The sequence below is a fragment of the Bombina bombina genome, chromosome 4 (genome assembly GCF_027579735.1).
Source record: "Bombina bombina isolate aBomBom1 chromosome 4, aBomBom1.pri, whole genome shotgun sequence".
NCBI classification, from domain to species: domain Eukaryota; kingdom Metazoa; phylum Chordata; class Amphibia; order Anura; family Bombinatoridae; genus Bombina; species Bombina bombina.
In genome coordinates this window covers 874,960,077-874,980,431 of record NC_069502.1, presented here as the reverse complement: position 1 = coordinate 874,980,431, position 20,355 = coordinate 874,960,077, and the positions used below count along the sequence as shown (strand labels likewise).

Here is a 20,355-nt window from a genome sequence, read left to right as displayed (position 1 = left end):
AAGTTGCCTGTAAAATAAATATAAATCCTAAAATAGCTACAATATAATTATAATTTATATTGTAGCTATATTAGGGTTTATTTTACAGGTAAGTATTTAGCTTTAAAACAGAATTTATGTTTACCTGATAAATTTCTTTCTCCAACGGTGTGTCCGGTCCACGGCGTCATCCTTACTTGTGGGATATTCTCTTCCCCAACAGGAAATGGCAAAGAGCCCAGCAAAGCTGGTCACATGATCCCTCCTAGGCTCCGCCTACCCCAGTCATTCGACCGACGTTAAGGAGGAATATTTGCATAGGAGAAACCATATGGTACCGTGGTGACTGTAGTTAAAGAAAATAAATTATCAGACCTGATTAAAAAACCAGGGCGGGCCGTGGACCGGACACACCGTTGGAGAAAGAAATTTATCAGGTAAACATAAATTCTGTTTTCTCCAACATAGGTGTGTCCGGTCCACGGCGTCATCCTTACTTGTGGGAACCAATACCAAAGCTTTAGGACACGGATGAAGGGAGGGAGCAAATCAGGTCACCTAAATGGAAGGCACCACGGCTTGCAAAACCTTTCTCCCAAAAATAGCCTCAGAAGAAGCAAAAGTATCAAACTTGTAAAATTTGGTAAAAGTGTGCAGTGAAGACCAAGTCGCTGCCCTACATATCTGATCAACAGAAGCCTCGTTCTTGAAGGCCCATGTGGAAGCCACAGCCCTAGTGGAATGAGCCGTGATTCTTTCGGGAGGCTGCCGTCCGGCAGTCTCGTAAGCCAATCTGATTGATGCTTTTAATCCAAAAAGAGAGAGAGGTAGAAGTTGCTTTTGACCTCTCCTTTTACCTGAATAAACAACAAACAGGGAAGATGTTTGTCTAAAATCCTTTGTAGCATCTAAATAGAATTTTAGAGCGCGAACAACATCCAAATTGTGCAACAAACGTTCCCTTCTTTGAAACTGGTTTTGGACACAGAGAAGGTACGATAATCTCCTGGTTAATGTTTTTGTTAGAAACAACTTTTGGAAGAAAACCAGGTTTAGTACGTAAAACCACTTTATCTGCATGGAACACCAGATAAGGAGGAGAACACTGCAGAGCAGATAATTCTGAGACTCTTCTGGCAGAAGAAATCGCAACTAAAAACAAAACTTTCCAAGATAATAACTTAATATCAACGGAATGTAAGGGTTCAAACGGAACCCCCTGAAGAACTGAAAGAACTAAATTGAGACTCCAAGGAGGAGTCAAAGGTTTGTAAACAGGCTTGATTCTAACCAGAGCCTGAACAAAGGCTTGAACATCTGGCACAGCTGCCAGCTTTTTGTGAAGTAATACCGACAAGGCAGAAATCTGTCCCTTCAGGGAACTAGCAGATAATCCTTTTTCCAATCCTTCTTGAAGGAAGGATAGAATCCTAGGAATCTTAACCTTGTCCCAAGGGAATCCTTTAGATTCACACCAACAGATATATTTTTTCCAAATTTTGTGGTAAATTTTTCTAGTTACAGGCTTTCTGGCCTGAACAAGAGTATCGATAAACAGAATCTGAGAATCCTCGCTTCGATAAAATCAAGCGTTCAATCTCCAAGCAGTCAGCTGGAGTGAAACCAGATTCGGATGTTCGAACGGACCCTGAACAAGAAGGTCTCGTCTCAAAGGTAGCTTCCAAGGTGGAGCCGATGACATATTCACCAGATCTGCATACCAAGTCCTGCGTGGCCACGCAGGAGCTATCAAGATCACCGACGCCCTCTCCTGATTGATCCTGGCTACCAGCCTGGGGATGAGAGGAAATGGCGGGAACACATAAGCTAGTTTGAAGGTCCAAGGTGCTACTAGTGCATCCACTAGAGCCGCCTTGGGATCCCTGGATCTGGCCCCGTAGCAAGGAACTTTGAAGTTCTGACGAGAGGCCATCAGATCCATGTCTGGAATGCCCCACAGGTGAGTGACTTGGGCAAAGATTTCCGGATGGAGTTCCCACTCCCCCGGATGCAATGTCTGACGACTCAGAAAATCCGCTTCCCAATTTTCCATCCATTATCCATTACAGCCGTTAATTGTTGCATAGTAAGCAGTATTGGCGCGCTAGATGTACTAGGGGCCTCCTGAGTGGGCAAGACTCGTGTAGACGAAGGAGGGAATGATGCAGTACCATGCTTACTCCCCTCACTTGAGGAATCATCTTGGGCATCATTGTCATTATCACATAAATCACATTTATTTAAATGAACAGGAATTCTGGCTTCCCCACATTCAGAACACAGTCTATCTGGTAGTTCAGACATGTTAAACAGGCATAAACTTGATAATAAAGTACAAAAAACGTTTTAAAATAAAACCGTTACTGTCACTTTAAATTTTAAACTGAACACACTTTATTACTGCAATTGCGAAAAAACATGAAGGAATTGTACAAAATTCACCAAATTTTCACCACAGTGTCTTAAAGCCTTAAAAGTATTGCACACCAAATTTGGAAGCTTTAACCCTTAAAATAACGGAACCGGAGCCGTTTTAACACTTTAACCCCTTTACAGTCCCTGGTATCTGCTTTGCTGAGACCCAACCAAGCCCAAAGGGGAATACGATACCAAATGACGCCTTCAGAAAGTCTTTTCTAAGAATCAGAGCTCCTCTCACATGCGACTGCATGCCATGCCTCTCAAAAACAAGTGCGCCACACCGGCGCGGAAAATGAGGCTCTGCTTATGCTTTGGGAAAGCCCCAGAGAAATAAGGTGTCTAATACAGTGCCTGCCGATATTATAATATCAATAAACCCAGATAAAATGATTCCTCAAAGCTAAATATGTTTTAAAACTGAATCGATTTAGCCCAGAAAAGTCTACAATCTTAATAAGCCCTTGTGAAGCCCTTATTAACCATCGTAATAAACATGGCCTTACCGGATCCCATAGGGAAAAATGACAGCTTCCAGCATTACATCGTCTTGTTAGATGTGTCATACCTCAAGCAGCAAGAGACTGCACACTGTTCCCCCAACTGAAGTTAATAGCTCTCAACAGTCCTGTGTGGAACAGCCATGGATTTTAGTTACGGTGCTAAAATCATTTCCTCATACAAACAGAAATCTTCATCTCTTTTCTGTTTCTGAGTAAATAGTACATACCAGCACTATTTAAAAATAACAAAACTCTTGATTGGATAATAAAAAACTACAGTTAAACACTAAAAAACTCTAAGCCATCTCCGTGGAGATGTTGCCTGTACAACGGCAAAGAGAATGCCTGGGGTAGGCGGAGCCTAGGAGGGATCATGTGACCAGCTTTGCTGGGCTCTTTGCCATTTCCTGTTGGGGAAGAGAATATCCCACAAGTAAGGATGACGCCGTGGACCGGACACACCTATGTTGGAGAAATAGGATTAATTTATTTAATAAGAGTTAATTTATTTCGTTAGATTTAAATTATATTTAATTTAGGGGGGTGTTAGTGTTAGGGTTAGACTTAGCTTTAGGGGTTAATAAATTTATTAGAGTAGTGGAGGAGGTTCCGGTCGGCAGATAGGGGTTAATACTTGAAGTTAGGTGTCGGTGATGTTAGGGAGGGTAGATTAGGGTGTTAATACTATTTATTATAGGGTTATTGAGGCGGGGGGGAGGGGAGTGGGCGGATTAGGGGTTAATAACTTTATTATAGTAGCGGTGAGGTTACCGGTCGGCAGATTAGGGGTTAATAATTGTAGGTAGGTGGCGGGTGACGATTGGGGGCGGCAGATTAGGGTTAATAAATATTATGTAGGGGTCGGCGGTGTTAGGGGCAGCAGATTAGGGGTACATAGGGATAACGTAGGTTGCGGCGGTGTGCGGTCGGCAGATTAGGGGTTAAAAACATTTATTAGAGTGGCGGCGATGTGGGGGGGCCTCGGTTTAGGGGTACATAGGTAGTTTATGGGTGTTAGTATACTTTAGAGCAGAGTAGTTAAGAGCTTTATGAACCGGTGTTAGCCCAGAAAGCTCTTAATTCCTGGCTTTTTGCTGCGGCTGGAGTCTTGTCGTTAGAGTTCTAACGCTCACTTCAGCCAAGACTCTAAATACCGGCGTTAGAAAGATCCCATTGAAAAGATAGGATACGCAAATGGCGTAGGGGATCTGCGGTATGGAAAAGTCGCAGCTGCAAAGTGAGCGTTAGACCCTTTCCTGACTGACTCTAAATACCAGCGGGCGGCCAAAACCAGCGTTAGGAGCCCCTAACGCTGGTTTTGACGGCTAACGCCAAACTCTAAATCTAGGCGTAAGTAAGGGTTCTGCGGGAGACAAGATACAATTCAAACAGAGCAGTCAGAATTCCTGACCCTTACTCCGATCTAACAGTCCTAATACCAAAGCGACTGTCAACGTCCCAAGGACAAGAAAGATTTAAAAATCCCAGCATCGATAAAGCCCAGAGAAAAGCCCAGAGAGCGCTAATGAATCTCCACCACTAGTTTGTAAGGAAAGAAACAGTAAGAAGGCACCGACACCCAGAGACTAACTCAGGATCCAGGATACCTATCCTCATAACCCCTCAGAAACCCAAAGGGAGGGTACAATGCAAACAAGAGAAACCTCGACCCACTGAACTCATAGAGTCAGATGAAGGAAAACTACCTCAGGAGGAGCCAAGTGGGTAGGCGCAGTAGACCATATACTTCCAAATAGAAGGAAAACTAAGAAATCCAGGAATATTCCAGTAAAGAAATTTAAAGGAAAAACTTTCATCTCTCCAGAGGAGAGAAGAGAACCATCCCAGTAGGAATAAGGAGAATTCCCCAGGCCTGGGAGACCAGACCTGCTACCGGACGCCGGACATATCCAAGACTATTAAAATCCGGAAACAGAACAACCAAATGTCAAGTCAAAGACAAGGGCTAGGTTAAAAATCCAGACACCCAAAACCAGGAGCCGGAACAAAAGGCCAAAACCTTGCAGTACAACAACAAGAAACTCATTCTGGAATGAAGTTGCACCAGGATCGATGCAATCACTGCCAAACCCCCTTGGGGTCTTAAACTTGATCTCTCAAGATGTATCCCAGTAACTGGTCACTCAGCCCCACAGGGCTTCTAGGATAATATCTACAAATTCTGAAGACAAAAGAAGGAGCCAAAAAAAACCCCCAGAATTCCAACCCTGGAAATTAATCCCTGATTGAGAAATATGACAGTCTCTAAAGATCCAAACTGGATCAACCCCGGAAAAACGATAGCACAAGGAATTAACAAATTATCAATCATCCTAAAAACTCCCGTAGGCGACGGCAAGAGAGACTGCATAACAATCCCCCAGATCCCCAAGTATAAGAATCAAAAGGAGGATACTGCAAGGTAAAAACGGTCCAGAGGAACCAGGTCTCCTCAACCAGAGGACCGGAATTCCAACCCCAAAAGATATGGGGAAGCGAAAAAGGCAGCAAACCTCAAAAAGAGGAGAAAAGCACTGGCAAAGGAGATCTTACAATAGGATAATTTGATCCACCAGGTACTGAAGATCTCCAAGCAGTCATCTGATCCTGTCAAAGAGAGGACTCCAGCTCCTGTCCAAAGGACCTCAGGAACTACAACACACTGCCATAGCAAGACTTGTAAACCCAGCTTGCCATGCAAGCTATGCAGGGACAAAACACTTAGGTATAGAGTAAGAACCAACGTCGGACGGCCCCTCAAGATGAAACAAACCAGGACCAGCTTGACATCTAGGAAATAAGGGCCTCCTATAACTTGTAAATACAAGAAAACAACCTCTTAACAAGAAGTAAGAAAACTTAGTACCCAAACAGGACCAGCCTGTTGACAAGGATACAACATGTCTGATGGAAAACCAAAAGAACAGAGAGAACTAGTACTCCAACCAGGACCAGCCTGCAGACCAGGGTACAACGAACTGTTCAAGAGCTTAAATGAAAGTTCCAACCCCTAGCAGGGCCAGGACTAAACAAACAGACAAACGACAGACAAATACGTTCTGAGGCTTTAACATTGTCATAACTTTTTTTTTTTTGGAGTGTGACTTCCTCCGGAAGCAACAACCATTGCGTTCATAAAATTGCTAGTATCAAATCCCAGAGAAGAAAAAAATTCCAAAAGGAAGATTAGATAGTCTCAAGCTCCGGAAATAAAGAAACACATCCTAACTGGATCAAAATAAAGTAGAAGCACCCGCAGGTGAAATGCGTAGCTCTAAAAAATTGTACGTTCCGTAATAGCCATGAGCCCCAACATTTCTACACATAAGCAGACAGAATCACATAACAAACATGATTAAAGTTCTCCAGTGGCTCAATAACCCCCTCAGGAGATTATTAACCCATGATTCCATAAAGATAAAGGAGTCCCACTGAGACTCTGTCTTTTATCATTTACATTACATCCACAATGAAAGTAAAATGAACACTATCTTACCGAAATCTATGCCGTGGAACAGTAACACGGCAGATAGTAGCGTCGCTTATGGCATAGACTTGAGTGAAGAAAGCAGGCAGCGAAACTCATCAACGCTGATTGCTTATGGAGCTTATGAAGTCGGGATGGTTTCGCAGAAAGACTGCCTGCATCTCCGGACTCTAACTTTCATCCATGCTCTCACTGAGAGGCTGACAGGACTACTTAAAACTCCAGTCCCATTTCAAAGAGTACTACCCTCCATAAGAGACCATTCCGTAATCTTCTGACACTTCTCTGCCAATCTCCTGTGACGAAAGGCAAAGAATGACTGGGGAATGAGGGAAGTGGGGGAGGTATTTAAGCCTTTGGCTGCAGTGTCTTTGCCTCCTCCTGGTGGCCACATTCTCTATTTCCAAAAAGAAATGAATGCAGCTGTGGACTCTCCCCGTTTAAGAAGAAAATAACTCAACACACAGCCATTAATGTCTAAACCGTTGGCAACAAAAGTGAGTACATCCCTAAGTGAAAATGTCCAAATTGGGGCCCAAAGTGTCAATATTTTGTGTGGCCACCATTATTTTCCAGCACTGCCTTAATCCTCTTGGGCATGGAGTTCACCAGAGCATCACAAGTTGCCAATGGAGTCCTCTTCCATTATGACATCACAGAGCTCGTGGATGTTAGAGACCTTGTGCTCCACCACCTTCGGCCCAGTCTCCGAAGGTAGGGGATCATGCTCTGCTTCATTACATGTTGGCATTCATGGTTCCCTCAATGAACTGTATCTCCCCAGTGCCGGCAGCACTCATCCAGGCCCAGACCATGATACTCCCAACACCATGCTTGACTGTAGACAAGACACACTTTTTTTTGTACTCCTCACCTGGGTTGCCACCACACACGCTTGACTCCAACTGAACCAATAAGTTTATCTTGGTCTCATCGGACCACAGGACATGGTTCCAGTAATCCATGTCCTTAGTCTACTTGTCTTCAGCAAACTGTTTGCAGGCTTTCTTGTGCATTCATCTTTAGAAGAGGCTTCCTTTTGGGACAACAGCCATGCAGACCAATTTGATGCAGTGTGCGGCGTATAGTCTGAACACTGACAAGCTGACCCCCCTGCAGCAATGCTGGGCAGCACTCATACGTCCTATTTCCCAAAGACAACCTCTGATATGACGCTGAGCACGGTGCACTCAACTTCTTTGGTCGATCATGGCGAGGCCTGTTCTGAGTGGAACTCTGTCCTGTGAAACCGCTGTATGGTCTTGCCCACCGTGCTGCAGCTCAGTTTCAGGGTCTTGGCAATCTTCTTTATAGCCTACGTCATCTTTATGTAGAGCAACAATTCTTTTTTTCAGATCCTCACAGATTTCTTTGCCATGAGGTGCCATGTTGAATTTCCAGTGACCAGTATGAGAGAGTGTGAGAGCGATAACACACCAAATTTTACACACCTGCTCCCCATTCACACCTGAGACCTTGTAACATGACACTGGGGGAGGGAAAATGTCTAATTATAATATGTTAAAATATTTACAAAAATGTGAGGGTGTACTCACTTTTGTGAGATACTTTATATATATATAAAATGAGCTCAATTTATAATTTTGCGATCATCTAACATGTTGAGTTCAGTAACTCAGCTTTGTATATGGGCATTTTGCAGCGGCAGGTGACTACACAGTGTATATCTGTGGGGTGGGGGGTGAAGATTACTGCAGCACAATACATAAAATATACAATTGAATTATAAATATTACAGCAGATACAAGCTGAATGTTACTGCTGAACTTGTCTCTAAATAATCACTTTGATCTATCTGTGTTTTATCTATTTAAAAGGCAAAGTCACGTTAACCCTGAGCTGCTCACTAAATGTGTCTGCTGTGCAATTATTTTAAAATATTTATTTACATTGAGACAAAATGTTACCATCACAGAACCATCCCTTTACTTAAAGGGCCATTATACACTCATTTTTTCTGTGCATAAATGTTTTGTAGATGATCTATTTATAAAGCCCATAAAGTTTTTTTTTTTTTTAAATGTATATTTTTGCTTATTTTTAAATAGCATTGCTCTGATTTTCAGACTCCTAACCAAGCCACAAAGTTTTATTTGAATACCATCAGCTACCTTCTCCAGCTTGCTCCTGTTTGTGTAAAGGGTCTTTTCATATGCAAAAGAAGGTGTGGAGGGGGGGAGTGTCTTATTCCCACTTGCCAGTGGGCTTTTCCAACTGCCTTTTCAACAGTGCTAAACTGACAGCTTCTAAGTAAGTTTTTAAACAGTTTTACACTGGATTTTTATATCAGTATCTGTGCATATTATTCTTTATATTAGTGTCTATTACATGCAGTTATATGAAAAAGAGTGTATACTGTCCCTTTAATATGCGCTAATCACCTGTAGTTGTATTTATAGGAACTTCATCCTCCTCAGTCTTCACCTGATCACACGTATACAGATCTTCTTTTATCTCAACTTTCACTACATCAGCGTTATCTGCCTCTGTACAAATAAAGCAGATTCAGTTTTTATCTCACGTGGTCTTGTTTTTATACACCATAAACCATAAAACAGTTTGTGCTAGTATACAAATGTGCGTTGGTGAAAACATCACTAGCGTTAAGTTTTACGCGCTTTTTTTGGGTTTCACTGGTATTACAAATCGCAAAGTACCTAAATAAACTATAACCCCTAAACCACCCACCCTCACATCACAAACACTATTTAAAGTTATTAACCCCTAAACCGTCATCCCTCCACATCACAAACACGTAATTCAAACTATTAACCCCCTAAATCGCCACTCCCCCATGATTTCGCTGCACTTGTAATATCAGCAGAATGAAAATGGCTTGCAAAAACGCATTGCCTCACTTGTAATCTAGCCATTTGTGTTTTTCCCAGACAGACAATAGCACCAGATACACACACCGTGGGTACTTTTTCCTCTATTCTCTTACTTATCTTACACCTTTTTAGCTAAAAGAAAAGAAACACAAAAACATAAATTATGCTTACCTGATAATTTCATGTTCTTCCGTTGGAAGAGTCCACAACTGCATTCATTACTTTTGGGAAATAAGAACCTGGCCACAAGGATGAGGCAAAGACACCCAGCCAAAGGTTTAAATACTCCTCCCACTTCCCTCATACCCCAGTCCTTTTGCCGAGGAAGAAGGAACAGTAGAAAAAATATCAGGGTGAAAAAAATGTCAAAGAAGATAAAGAGACTCCCCAAGTAGAAAAAGGGTGGGTTGCTGTGGACTCTTTCTCAACAGCCGCAGGCCAACAAGCAAGGGAATACCCCAGGCAAAAAATCCCTCGTGCAAAGGCTGGTCTCCGGATCACCTCCATACAATCAGATGATCATAGAGAGAAAAGGACGCACAGCATTCACAGCTCAGAGCAAAGCCCAAGGAGTCCACGCACAGTGCCCCCTAACAGGGAACAACCATATCCCAGAGGGGAAACCCAGGTCCCTAAAAGGAGACCCCACTCGACATGGAGACAACAGAGGAAGACCAAAAGGTCTCATAAAAAACTAGCTAGACAGTACACAGTCAATGTGCAATAGCTGCAGCTGGTCCCATTCTGCAACCCATCCTGTATTGGAACGGGACAAATTACTCCCATGGAGGAGAGGTCTTTTACACAACGTAAGAACGCCTCTAATTTTTACTGGTCGACAGACAATCGTGAAAGAAGAAACCTTCCTCTGGGGAAGGAATTTTTGAACTCCAACTGATACCCTTGAGACACGATTTCTAGTTTCCAGGGATCCTGAACGTCTCTTATCCAAGCCTGGACAAAGAGAGAAAGTCTGCCCCCTACTAGATCCGGTCCCTGATCGGGGGCCGCCCCTTCATGCTGTCTTGGTAGAAGCAGCAGGCTTCTTGGGTTGTTTACCCTTGTTCCAAGCCTGGTTGGGTCTCCAGGTGGACTTGGCTTGTGGATAATTCCCTTCCTGTTTAGTGGAAGAGGGGACTCCCTTGAAATTTCGAAAGGAACGAAAATTACTCTGTCGTCCACTTTGCTTAGATGTTTTGTCTTGAGGGAGGAGATGACCCTTACCTCCCGTAATGTCAGAAATGAGTTCTTTCAAGTCAGGCCCGAATAGAGTCTTTCCCTTGAAAGGAATAGCCAAAAGCTTGGATTTAGAGGACACATCTGCAGACCAAGACTTTAACCATAAGGCTCTTTGTGCTAAGATGGAGAATCCCGATACTCTTAGCCGCCAATTTGGTTATCTGAAAGGAAGCATCCGTAATAAAAGAATTAGCCAGCTTAAGGGCCTTAATTCTATCCTGTATTTCCTCTAAAGAAGTCTCAGTCCTAAGAGACTCTTCTAGAGCGTCAAACCAAAAGCGCAGCCGCAGTCGTGACTGTTACAATGCAGGCCGCCGGTTGCAAAAAAAACCCTTGATGAACATAGAGTTTTTTTGAGAAGACCCTCCAACTTCTTATCCATGGGGTCTTTGAAGCACAGCTGTCCTTGATAGGGATAGTCATATGCTTCGCCAGGGTAGAGATAGCTCCCTCCACCTTAGGGACCGTCTGCCAAGATCCCAAACGGTGTCATCTATAGGGTACATTTTCTTAAAAATAGGGGAAGGGGAGAACGGGATATCTGGTCTTTCCCATTCCCTTGCAATAATTTCCGAAATTCTCTTAGGAACCGGAAAAAACATCGGAATAAGAAGGGACCTCTAATGTATCTGTCCATCTTACTAATTTCTCTGGTGGGGACCACAATAGAGTCACAGTCTTCCAGAGTCACCAAAACCTCTCGTAGCAAAAGAATTGGAAGTATTCCAAGCTTAAATCTGAAGACATGACGGTCCGAATCTGTCATCAGGCTGAGAAACATCCTTAGATATATTTGCATTAAAGAAAATTTGTTCTTTAAACTGTAAAAGCCCTCTCAGTACATGAGGACAAAAAGGAATAGGGGGTTCCACATTGGCATCTAAACACATAGAACATGTATTTTCCTGAAGGTCAGCCATGACAAAAACCAGCAATAGCAATATTGGGCGTTTTAACTGTAATTAAAAAATAAAAAGCAAACACTTTTAGAAAATTTGCTGAAAAACGAGTGTACTGTGTCTTTAAAAAATTAAAGCCGTATTGGTTTTTAAACTGCCCCGCAATAAACATGCAATAACTGGGAAGCACCATAAGACTTTTAGAAGATTTCCTGTATCTGTACAGTCTAATTATGCCTAACGCCTTTAGGGACTTAAATTAAACACGTGGCACCTCGCCACAGCTCTGCGTGCGGCGCCTACCTGTCCCCACGAGTCACTGAATAGACCTCCGTGAACGGCGCTCCTAAGACCACTTGTGAGAATTGCAAAACAAGCTGACTTAGGGCCACACCGAGGCCAGAGACACGCTGCCAAAAGTCAGGATCCGGATAGTAACTGCACGTCTGAGCGTGCAAAACGCTAAGCCCCGCCCATCGTGGAGGAATTAAGTCCCCCGACAACATTAAGAACCGCATGGGAAACAAAAATGTCGGAATCAATGGCATCTATTAGAAAAAGTACCGTGCCAATGTGCCCCCTTCAAACAAAAACACACTCCTCTGTCCAACCATTAGTTTTAGTAAAAGGTAAGGTTAGGACCCTTGGGTAAAAGCTGCCACAATCTCCCAGCGTCACAATCTAAACACATCTCACCGGGTTAATCATTATTAGGGCACTGATAGCACATGTTGAACTTCACCTAATAAGAGAGGGATACCATTTACACAATTTTACCCCATCCCGGTATAGGGAATAAGTGCCAGTCTGTTCTGAGATACTTCAGTCTCCCCAGAAACAAATGACTGTACATACCTTAATGCTGAATGCAGTATGAAGCTGTCCCACACAATGAAGATGTTCTTTTCCTCACCTCTCAGCCAGATCTGTGGGAACAAACAGGGTCTTAAATAATATCTGCTAAGACCATCAGCAGGGTAGCAAACCATATGGGAGAGAAAGAATGAAACTCTCCCCAGTCCATTGCTGAAAGCCTGTAGGCTCTAGCCCTGAGAAAAAATAGCACACACTGGTATCCATTTAAAAATAATAAACTCTGATTGAAGAATCTAAACTACACCTCACTTTACCTCTTCCTATCACTAACACAGGCAAAGAGAATGACTGGGGGTGGGAGGGAAGGGAGGAGCTATATATACAGCCTCTGCTGTGGTGCTCTTTTGCCTCCTCCTGCTGACCAGGAGGCGATATCCCATAAGTAAGGGATGAAATCCGTGGACTCGTCGTATCTTGTAAAAGAAATACAAGGGCAACCCGTAGGTTAACGCCCAAAAAGAGACTGGTCTACCCACAGGACCAGCAAAACGGAGCCCGGATCTTCCCAAAAAAACTAGAAAAGATCTCAATACATGACAATCAGGAGATTACATCATCCCCACATGTCTAAGGAGGTGTGCCATTCGAAGAGCAGACTGATTATTCCCGTATCCGATAAGGATAGGGTCGTTCAATAACTGAAATAACTGAGGTAACAACGCGAAGGAGGCGCAATTCTGTCATGAAAGGCACAACACTCAGGGACAGTCGCACCCGCAGGGAACTGTACAGTCCCAAGGTGGAATACCCGGCAACATGAGCAGGGAAGGGAAGCACCACCCTCTCCTCAAACTCTATTCAATTTAGGTAATAAAGGTTCATCAGGCAATATGACCTCTGAATCCCCCTTAATTCGCCAAAACTTCCTAAAACTAAAGTCTGTTAAGAGGCAGCAGACTCGACCCAGAAAGTTCATACTCTGAAGTCTCAGAAAGAACCTCATCCTCGGAAAACCCTATCAGTTAAATCCAAAAATTATTTGATATACTCTGGGAAGGAGTGGCAATATGTAACCTTTCGCTTGCGTTTAGCAGAGGCGATGTAAAGCATTTAAGGGCCGCAGACACCGCCGTCTGAACTGCGCAGTAACGTCTGGAGGAAAAAAAAGCCCCCTCCAGATAGGAGGATCCGCCATGCTATGGGAAAACTGCATGGTATAGAGATAATGGTAGGGTACGCAACTAATCTGGACGACAACTCCTCAGAAGGTGGAACGGCTCCGTGGTATCAAACATGTTTGATATTATCACATTAATCAAGCATATGAAACGTAATTGAGAGGGGGAACTAGGGCCTACTCACCATATAAAACAGTAATTACTCTTTAGGAATAGAGGGAGTGCCCTCTAAAGTAACAGAATCCTCCATCGCAAGTGCAATAACCGGAATAACTAGAGAAATAAAACATCTTAGTTTATTAAAAAAACAGCACCCTTTTACCCAATGGCTGGGGCACTCATCACACTCCTATGACCCAGACAGTACAGAGATTTATGACAGAAAAGAGGGAATGAATCACCATAGTGCACAATGCCAGGACTGACCCTGCTATGAGAGAAAGCGCGCCAAGCTTGTAAGCTGCGATGGCTCTCAAAGTGAAAGTGAAACCTGTATATTCCATAACAGCCTATGAGCCTAACATCTCACACATAAAGCAGCATAAAATCAAATAAACATATAAGATTATTATTCCCCATGGTTCAATAATCCCCCTAAGGAGATATTAACCCTTGATTCTATAAAAGATAAAAGGCGCCACACTGTGACCCTGTCTTCTGTGTTAACATTATGTAATAAAAAATGAAACGATCTTATCAAGATATACGCCGTGGAACAGGAACACGGCTATTCAAGTGTGACAGGTTGTAACATTGCTCCCTGACATGGACTTGAGAGAAAACGCAGTCTGCGAAACTCGTCAACGCCGATTGCTGTAGGGAGCTGGAAATATGAGTTGGGATGGTGTCCGCAAAAGAGAACTCTCCTGCATCTCTAGACTCTAACTTTCCACCCAGGCGCTCACTGAGAAGCTTATAAAGCTACCTAAAACTCCTTTCCCATTGCAAAGAGTAGTACCCCCCCATAAGAGACAAAAACAATTTCTGACACTTCTCTGCCAACCTCCTGGGACGAAAGGCAAAGAATGACTGGAGGGATGAGGGAAGTGGGAGGGAGTATTTAAGCCTTTGGCTTGGGTGTCTTTGCCTCCTCCTGGTGGCCAGATTCTTATTTCCCAAATGAATGAATGCAGCTGTGGACCCTTTCCAGTTAGGAAGAAAACACGTGCCTTAGACACAATACACGTGCACACCTGACCTATAAACCAGATCACTCAGACACAACACACATGCACACTCACCTGTAGCTATGTGTGCCCAGCCCACAACACACGTGCACACTGATCTATAAACCAGGTCCCTTAGTCACAACAACATGTGCACACTTACCTCGTTGATTATGTCTCTGGTCTCCTCATCTGGTGATTCCAGCTGTTGCCTCACACACAGATCTTCTGTTATCTCAGCTTTCACTATATCAGCTTTATCTTCATCTGTAAAAATAAAGCAGATTCAGTTTTTATAACTTTACCATAAAACAGTTTGTGTATTTCCCAGACAGACAATAGGAGCAAATACACACACTTTGTTACTTTGCCTCAATTCTCTTATTTATCTCATCTTTTTAGCTAAAAGAGAAGTTTAGACACAACAAACGTGCTCACTCACCTGTAGCTTGGGTGACTCAGACACAACACATGTGCACACTGATCTATAAACCGGCTCCCTCAGCCACAACATGTGCACACTCCCCTGTAGCTTGTGTGCCTCAGATACAACACACGTGCACACTGATCTATAAACCAGGTCCCTTAGACACAACAACACGTGCACACTCACCTTGTCTAATGATGTCTCTGGTCTCCTCATCTGTTGCTCCCAGCTGTTGCCTCCCACATAGATCTTCTGTTATGACAAATGTCACTACATCAGCGTTATCTTCATCTGTTCAAATAAAGCAGATTCAGTTTTTATATCACATGATCTAGTTTTTATAACTTTATCATAAAAGCTTTTTTTCATATTTCCTAGAGACAGATAATAGCACCAGATAGACACACTGGTATTTTTTCTTCTTATTCTTGAATTATTTTACATCTTTTAAGCTAAAGGTTAGGTTTGGACACAACACTCACCTGAAACCTGCCTCAAATAAAACATATGTGTGCACTTACCTATAACCTGTGTGCCTCACACACATCATAGATGCATTGTAATCTGTAGCTCACACCCCTCACACACATCATACGTGCACACTTAGCTGTAACTCACACCCCTCATACGTGCACACTTGCCCTCAACTCACACCCCTCACACATATCATACGTGCACACTTACTTGTAACTCACAACCTCATACATCCAAACTTACCTGTAACTCATACCCCTCACACATATCATACGTGCACACTCACCAGTAACTCACACCCCTCATACGTGCACACTCATCTGTAACTCACACCCCTCACACACATCATTTGTGCACACTTATCTGTAACTCACTGCCCTCAGACACATCATACGTGCACACTTACCTGTAACTCAAAACCTCATACATGCAAACTTTAAACTGTAACTCATACCCCTCACACACATCATACGTGCACACTCACCTGTAACTCACACCCCTCACACACATCATACGTGCACACTTACTTGTAACTCACACACATCATACGTGCACACTCACCTGTAACTCACACCCATCATACACATTTATGTGCACACTCACACCCCTCACACACATCATACGTGCACACTTACTTGTAACTCACACACAACATACACATTGTACGTGCACATTCACCTGTAATTTACATCCCTCACACACATATGTGCACACTCACCTGTAACTCACACCCCTCACACACATTATACATGCACACTCACCTGTAACTCACACATCAATTGTGCACACCCACTTGTAACTCGCACATCATATGTGCACACTCACCTGTAACTCATACCCATCATACGTGCACACTCACCTGTAAACTTCTTGAAAACTTTTTATGTATATATATGCAATTATACTATTGGTGTGGTATGAGTGAACACTTTTTGGTAGGTGTGTCTACACCAGCCAATCATCTCTTAGATCATGCTTTTTAAACTTTGTCAGCTAGTGCACTCACAGGTGTATGAATACGGCTCCCAGCCGAAATGCGTAAAACCTGTTAGTCCTACTCTAACATGTGTTTTTATTTGGATGTTTATCAATAAAGCCTTTTTTTTTTATCTACCTCGGATTTGAATCTCTTCTTCTATATTGGACACTCACCTGTAACTCACACCCATCATACACATTGTACGTACACACTCACCTGTAACTCACACCACTCACGCACATATGTGCACACTCACCTCTAACTCACACACACTATACATGCACACTCACCTGTAACTCACACATCAATGGTGCACACTCAACTGCAACTCACACATCATACGTGCACACTCACCTGTAACTCCCTACCCTCATACATGAACTTACCTGTAACTCACATCCCTCACACATATCATACGTGCACACTCACCTGTAACTCACACCCCATACACACATCATACATGCACACTTGAAAATATGATCAATAAAGGATATATAATCCAAAATTGAGTCCTTCAAAGTGTCTTCTTAGGGAACTTTCTCTACAAAACAAATAAAAGAAAAATCAATAATAGTGCAATATTGTATGAGAAGTATTTATCTCCACAAAAAAACCCCATACTACCATATTATTTAAAGGCTCATACACAGCCAATTCTGTGATATGTTGAAGCATAGTCAGATATGGGATAGAAGTGTTTAATAATACATACAAGTAAAAACAATAAAATGGTTTAAAAACAAGGGCTAACAAACAATGATAATGAGAACTACCCCATATACCATCAGTCCCAACTGTATATATTAATGTGCACACCAAATACGGCTAGGTCAGTTCCTCCAAGACCTATAGATGGGTCAAAGTCTCAAAAAATACCATGATGTACTTCCCTTTTAAACTCCGACACGAGTTTTGCCATTTTCAATGGCTTTTTTAATGTTGTATCTATTGTTTCCAACTTTGGGTATTTAAACCCATGCCGGCCATACGTCACTTCCGATTTCCCTATAATCAATCATTTCCGGTATCGTCCCTTCCGGTTTCAATGTTATTTTGCCATCTTTGACCTCCAAAAAATGGATGCCAACATGTTCTTATCTGGTTCTTAATTTTAAGGTAGTATAACATGAAATTTTAAGATAATAAGAAAATGGTGTTTACATGCTATATAATGAACTACAAATGTACCCAATATATAACATAATATAGCGTTAGGAATAAGGAAGAATATAACATTTATAAATTTATCACATAATAACTGTAATGTTATTTATCTTCTAGAATGCTTGGGTAAATCACAGTATGTAGGGCACACCTCTCGTCTTTTAAACATGAGAATGGGTGAACATATTAGTAATATTTAAACAGGATTTGCTAAACATAACCTGTCTTTCCATTTTGATAAAAACATAAATTATACTTACCTGATAATTTCATTTCCATCTGTATGAGGAGAGTCCACGGCTTCATTCATTACTTGTGGGAAATACAGAACCTGGCCACCAGGAGGAGGCAAAGACACCCCAGCCAAAGGCTTAAAGGGACAGTCAACACCAAAATGTTTGTTGTGTAAAAAGAAAGATAATCCCTTTATTACCCATTCCCCAGTTTTGCATAACCAACACAGTTATAATAATACATGTTTTACCTCTGTAATTATCTTGTATCTAAGCTTATGCTGACTGCCCCCTTATTTCAGTTCTTTTGACAGACATGCGGTTTAGCCAATCAGTGCTCAGTCCTAGGTCACTTTACGTGCATGAGCTCAATGTTATCTATATGAAACATGTGAACTAATGCCCTCTAGTGGTCAAAATGTATTCAGATTAGAGGCAGTCTTCAAGGTCTAAGAAATTAGCATATGAACCTCCTAGTTTTAGCTTTCAACTAAGAATACCAAGAGAACAAAGCAAAATTGGTGATAAAAGTAAATTGGGAAGTTGTTTAAAATTGCAAGCCCTATTTAAAACATGAAAGTTTTTTTTGGACTTGACTGTCCCTTTAAATACCTCCCCCACTCCCCTCATCCCCCAGTTATTCTGATGAGGGAACAAGGAACAGTAGGTGAAATATTAGGGTATAAAGGGTGCCAGAAGAAAAAAATAAATAAATTTAGGTCCGCCCAACGCTCTAGAGGACACTGAATGAAAAAAACGGGAGGGTAAAAGAGAGAGGCGGACCCTATTCTGAGGGCACCACAGCCTGCAAAACCTTTCTCCGAAAAGCTGCTTCAGCCGAAGTAAAAACATAAAATTTGTAAACCTTTGAAAAAGTATGTAAGGAGGACCAGGTAGCCGCCTTACAAATCTGCTCCATAGAGGCCTCATTCTTAAAAGTCCAAGAGAAAACCACTGCTCTAGTAGAGTGAGCCGTAATACTGAGGAGGCTTATGTCCCGCTGTCTCATAAGCCAAGCGAATCATACGCCTCAGCAAAAAAGATAGAAAAGTGGAAGAAGCCTTCTGCCCTTTGCGTTTCCCTGAATAGACAACAAACAATGCTGAAGTCTGTCTGAAATCCTTCATAGCCTGAAGATAGAATTTCAATTCGCGAACCACATCCAAATTATGAAGTAACCGTTCCTTCGAAGAAGAAGGATTAGGACACAAGGAAGGAACCACAATCTCCTGGTTGATGTTGCAATCAGAGACAAACTTAGGGAGAAAACCTAAGCCAGTGCGAAGAACAGCCTTATCAGCATGAAATACCAGGAAAGAGGCTCACATTGCAAGGCTGCCATCTCAGAGACTCTGCGAGCCGAAGCAATAGCCAATAGAAAAAGAACCTTCCAAGACAGTAATTTAATGTCAACCGAGTGCATAGGCTCAAACGGAGCCTTCTGCAAAACTTAAGAACCAGATTTAAACTCCAAGTAGGAGCGGAATGTCTAAACACAGGTCTGATTTTGGACAGAGCCTGAACAAGAGAATGAACATCAGGAAGCTCAGCAAGCTTCTTGTGTAACAACAGATAGAGCCGAAATCTGTCCCTTTAATAAACTGGCGGAAAGTCCCTTATCCAAACCGTCCTGGAGGAAGGAAAGGATCCTGGATACCTTGACCTTATGCCAGGGGTACTCACGGGCCTCACACCAGAATAAGTTGGTCCTCCACACCTTATGATAGATGTGTCAGGTGATCGGCTTCATGGCTTCAATGAGAGTATCAATCACACTCTCAGAAAACCCTCTCTTGGCTAGGACTTATTGTTCAATCTCCACACAGTCAGTCTCAGAGATTCTAGATTTTGATGTACAAAGGGACCCTGTACCAGCAGATCCCTGTGACAGGGTAACCTCCATGGAGGAGACAATGACATCCCCACCAGATCTGCAAAATACATCCTTCGCAGCCACAACAAAGCAATCAGAATAGTTGAAACTTGCTCCTGCTTGATGTGGGCCACTACTCAAGGTAGAAGTGGTAACCGAGGAAATATGTAGGTACTGCTAAGGCATCTATCAGTTCTGCATGGGGATCTCTGGACCACAACCTGTATCTGGGTAGCTTGAAGTTGAGTTTGGACGCCATGAGATCTATCTCCGGTGTCCCCCATTTGTTGCAAATCTCCGCAAACATTTCGGGATGGAAAGACCATTCCTCCGGATAAAACAATGGACTGCTGAGAAAGTCCGCTTCCAGTTATCCACCCCCGGAATGTGGATCGCTGACAGAGAGCAGTTGTGGGCCTCCGCCCATTCCAGAATCTGAGATACTTCCCTCATGGCTAGGGAGCTTCTCATTCCTCCCTGATGGTTGATGTAAGCCACCAAGGTAATGTTGTCCGACTGGAATCTGATGAACTGGGACAAACCCAGAAGGGGCCAAGCCCTCAGAGCATTGTAAATCGCTCGAAGCTCCAGGATGCTGATCGAAAGAAGCGATTCCTCCCGATTCCACCTGCCCTGTGCCTTCCTAGCACCCCAAAAGCTCCCCATCC

General features: G+C 42.8%; 1 protein-coding gene across 1 annotated transcript in view; it reads right to left on the bottom strand.

Annotated features, from left to right (window-relative positions):
• LOC128658036 (gastrula zinc finger protein XlCGF17.1-like) overlaps window positions 1-9,423 on the bottom strand; it is a 119,904-nt gene extending 110,481 nt beyond the window's left edge. The window contains exons 1-2 of the mRNA XM_053712483.1: window positions 9,411-9,423; window positions 8,790-8,894 (exon numbers count right to left, since the gene is read on the bottom strand). Coding sequence (XP_053568458.1) covers window positions 8,790-8,894; window positions 9,411-9,423 — 118 coding nt within the window. The remainder of the gene's footprint in view (window positions 1-8,789; window positions 8,895-9,410) is intronic.
• Window positions 9,424-20,355: the final 10,932 nt, after the last annotated feature.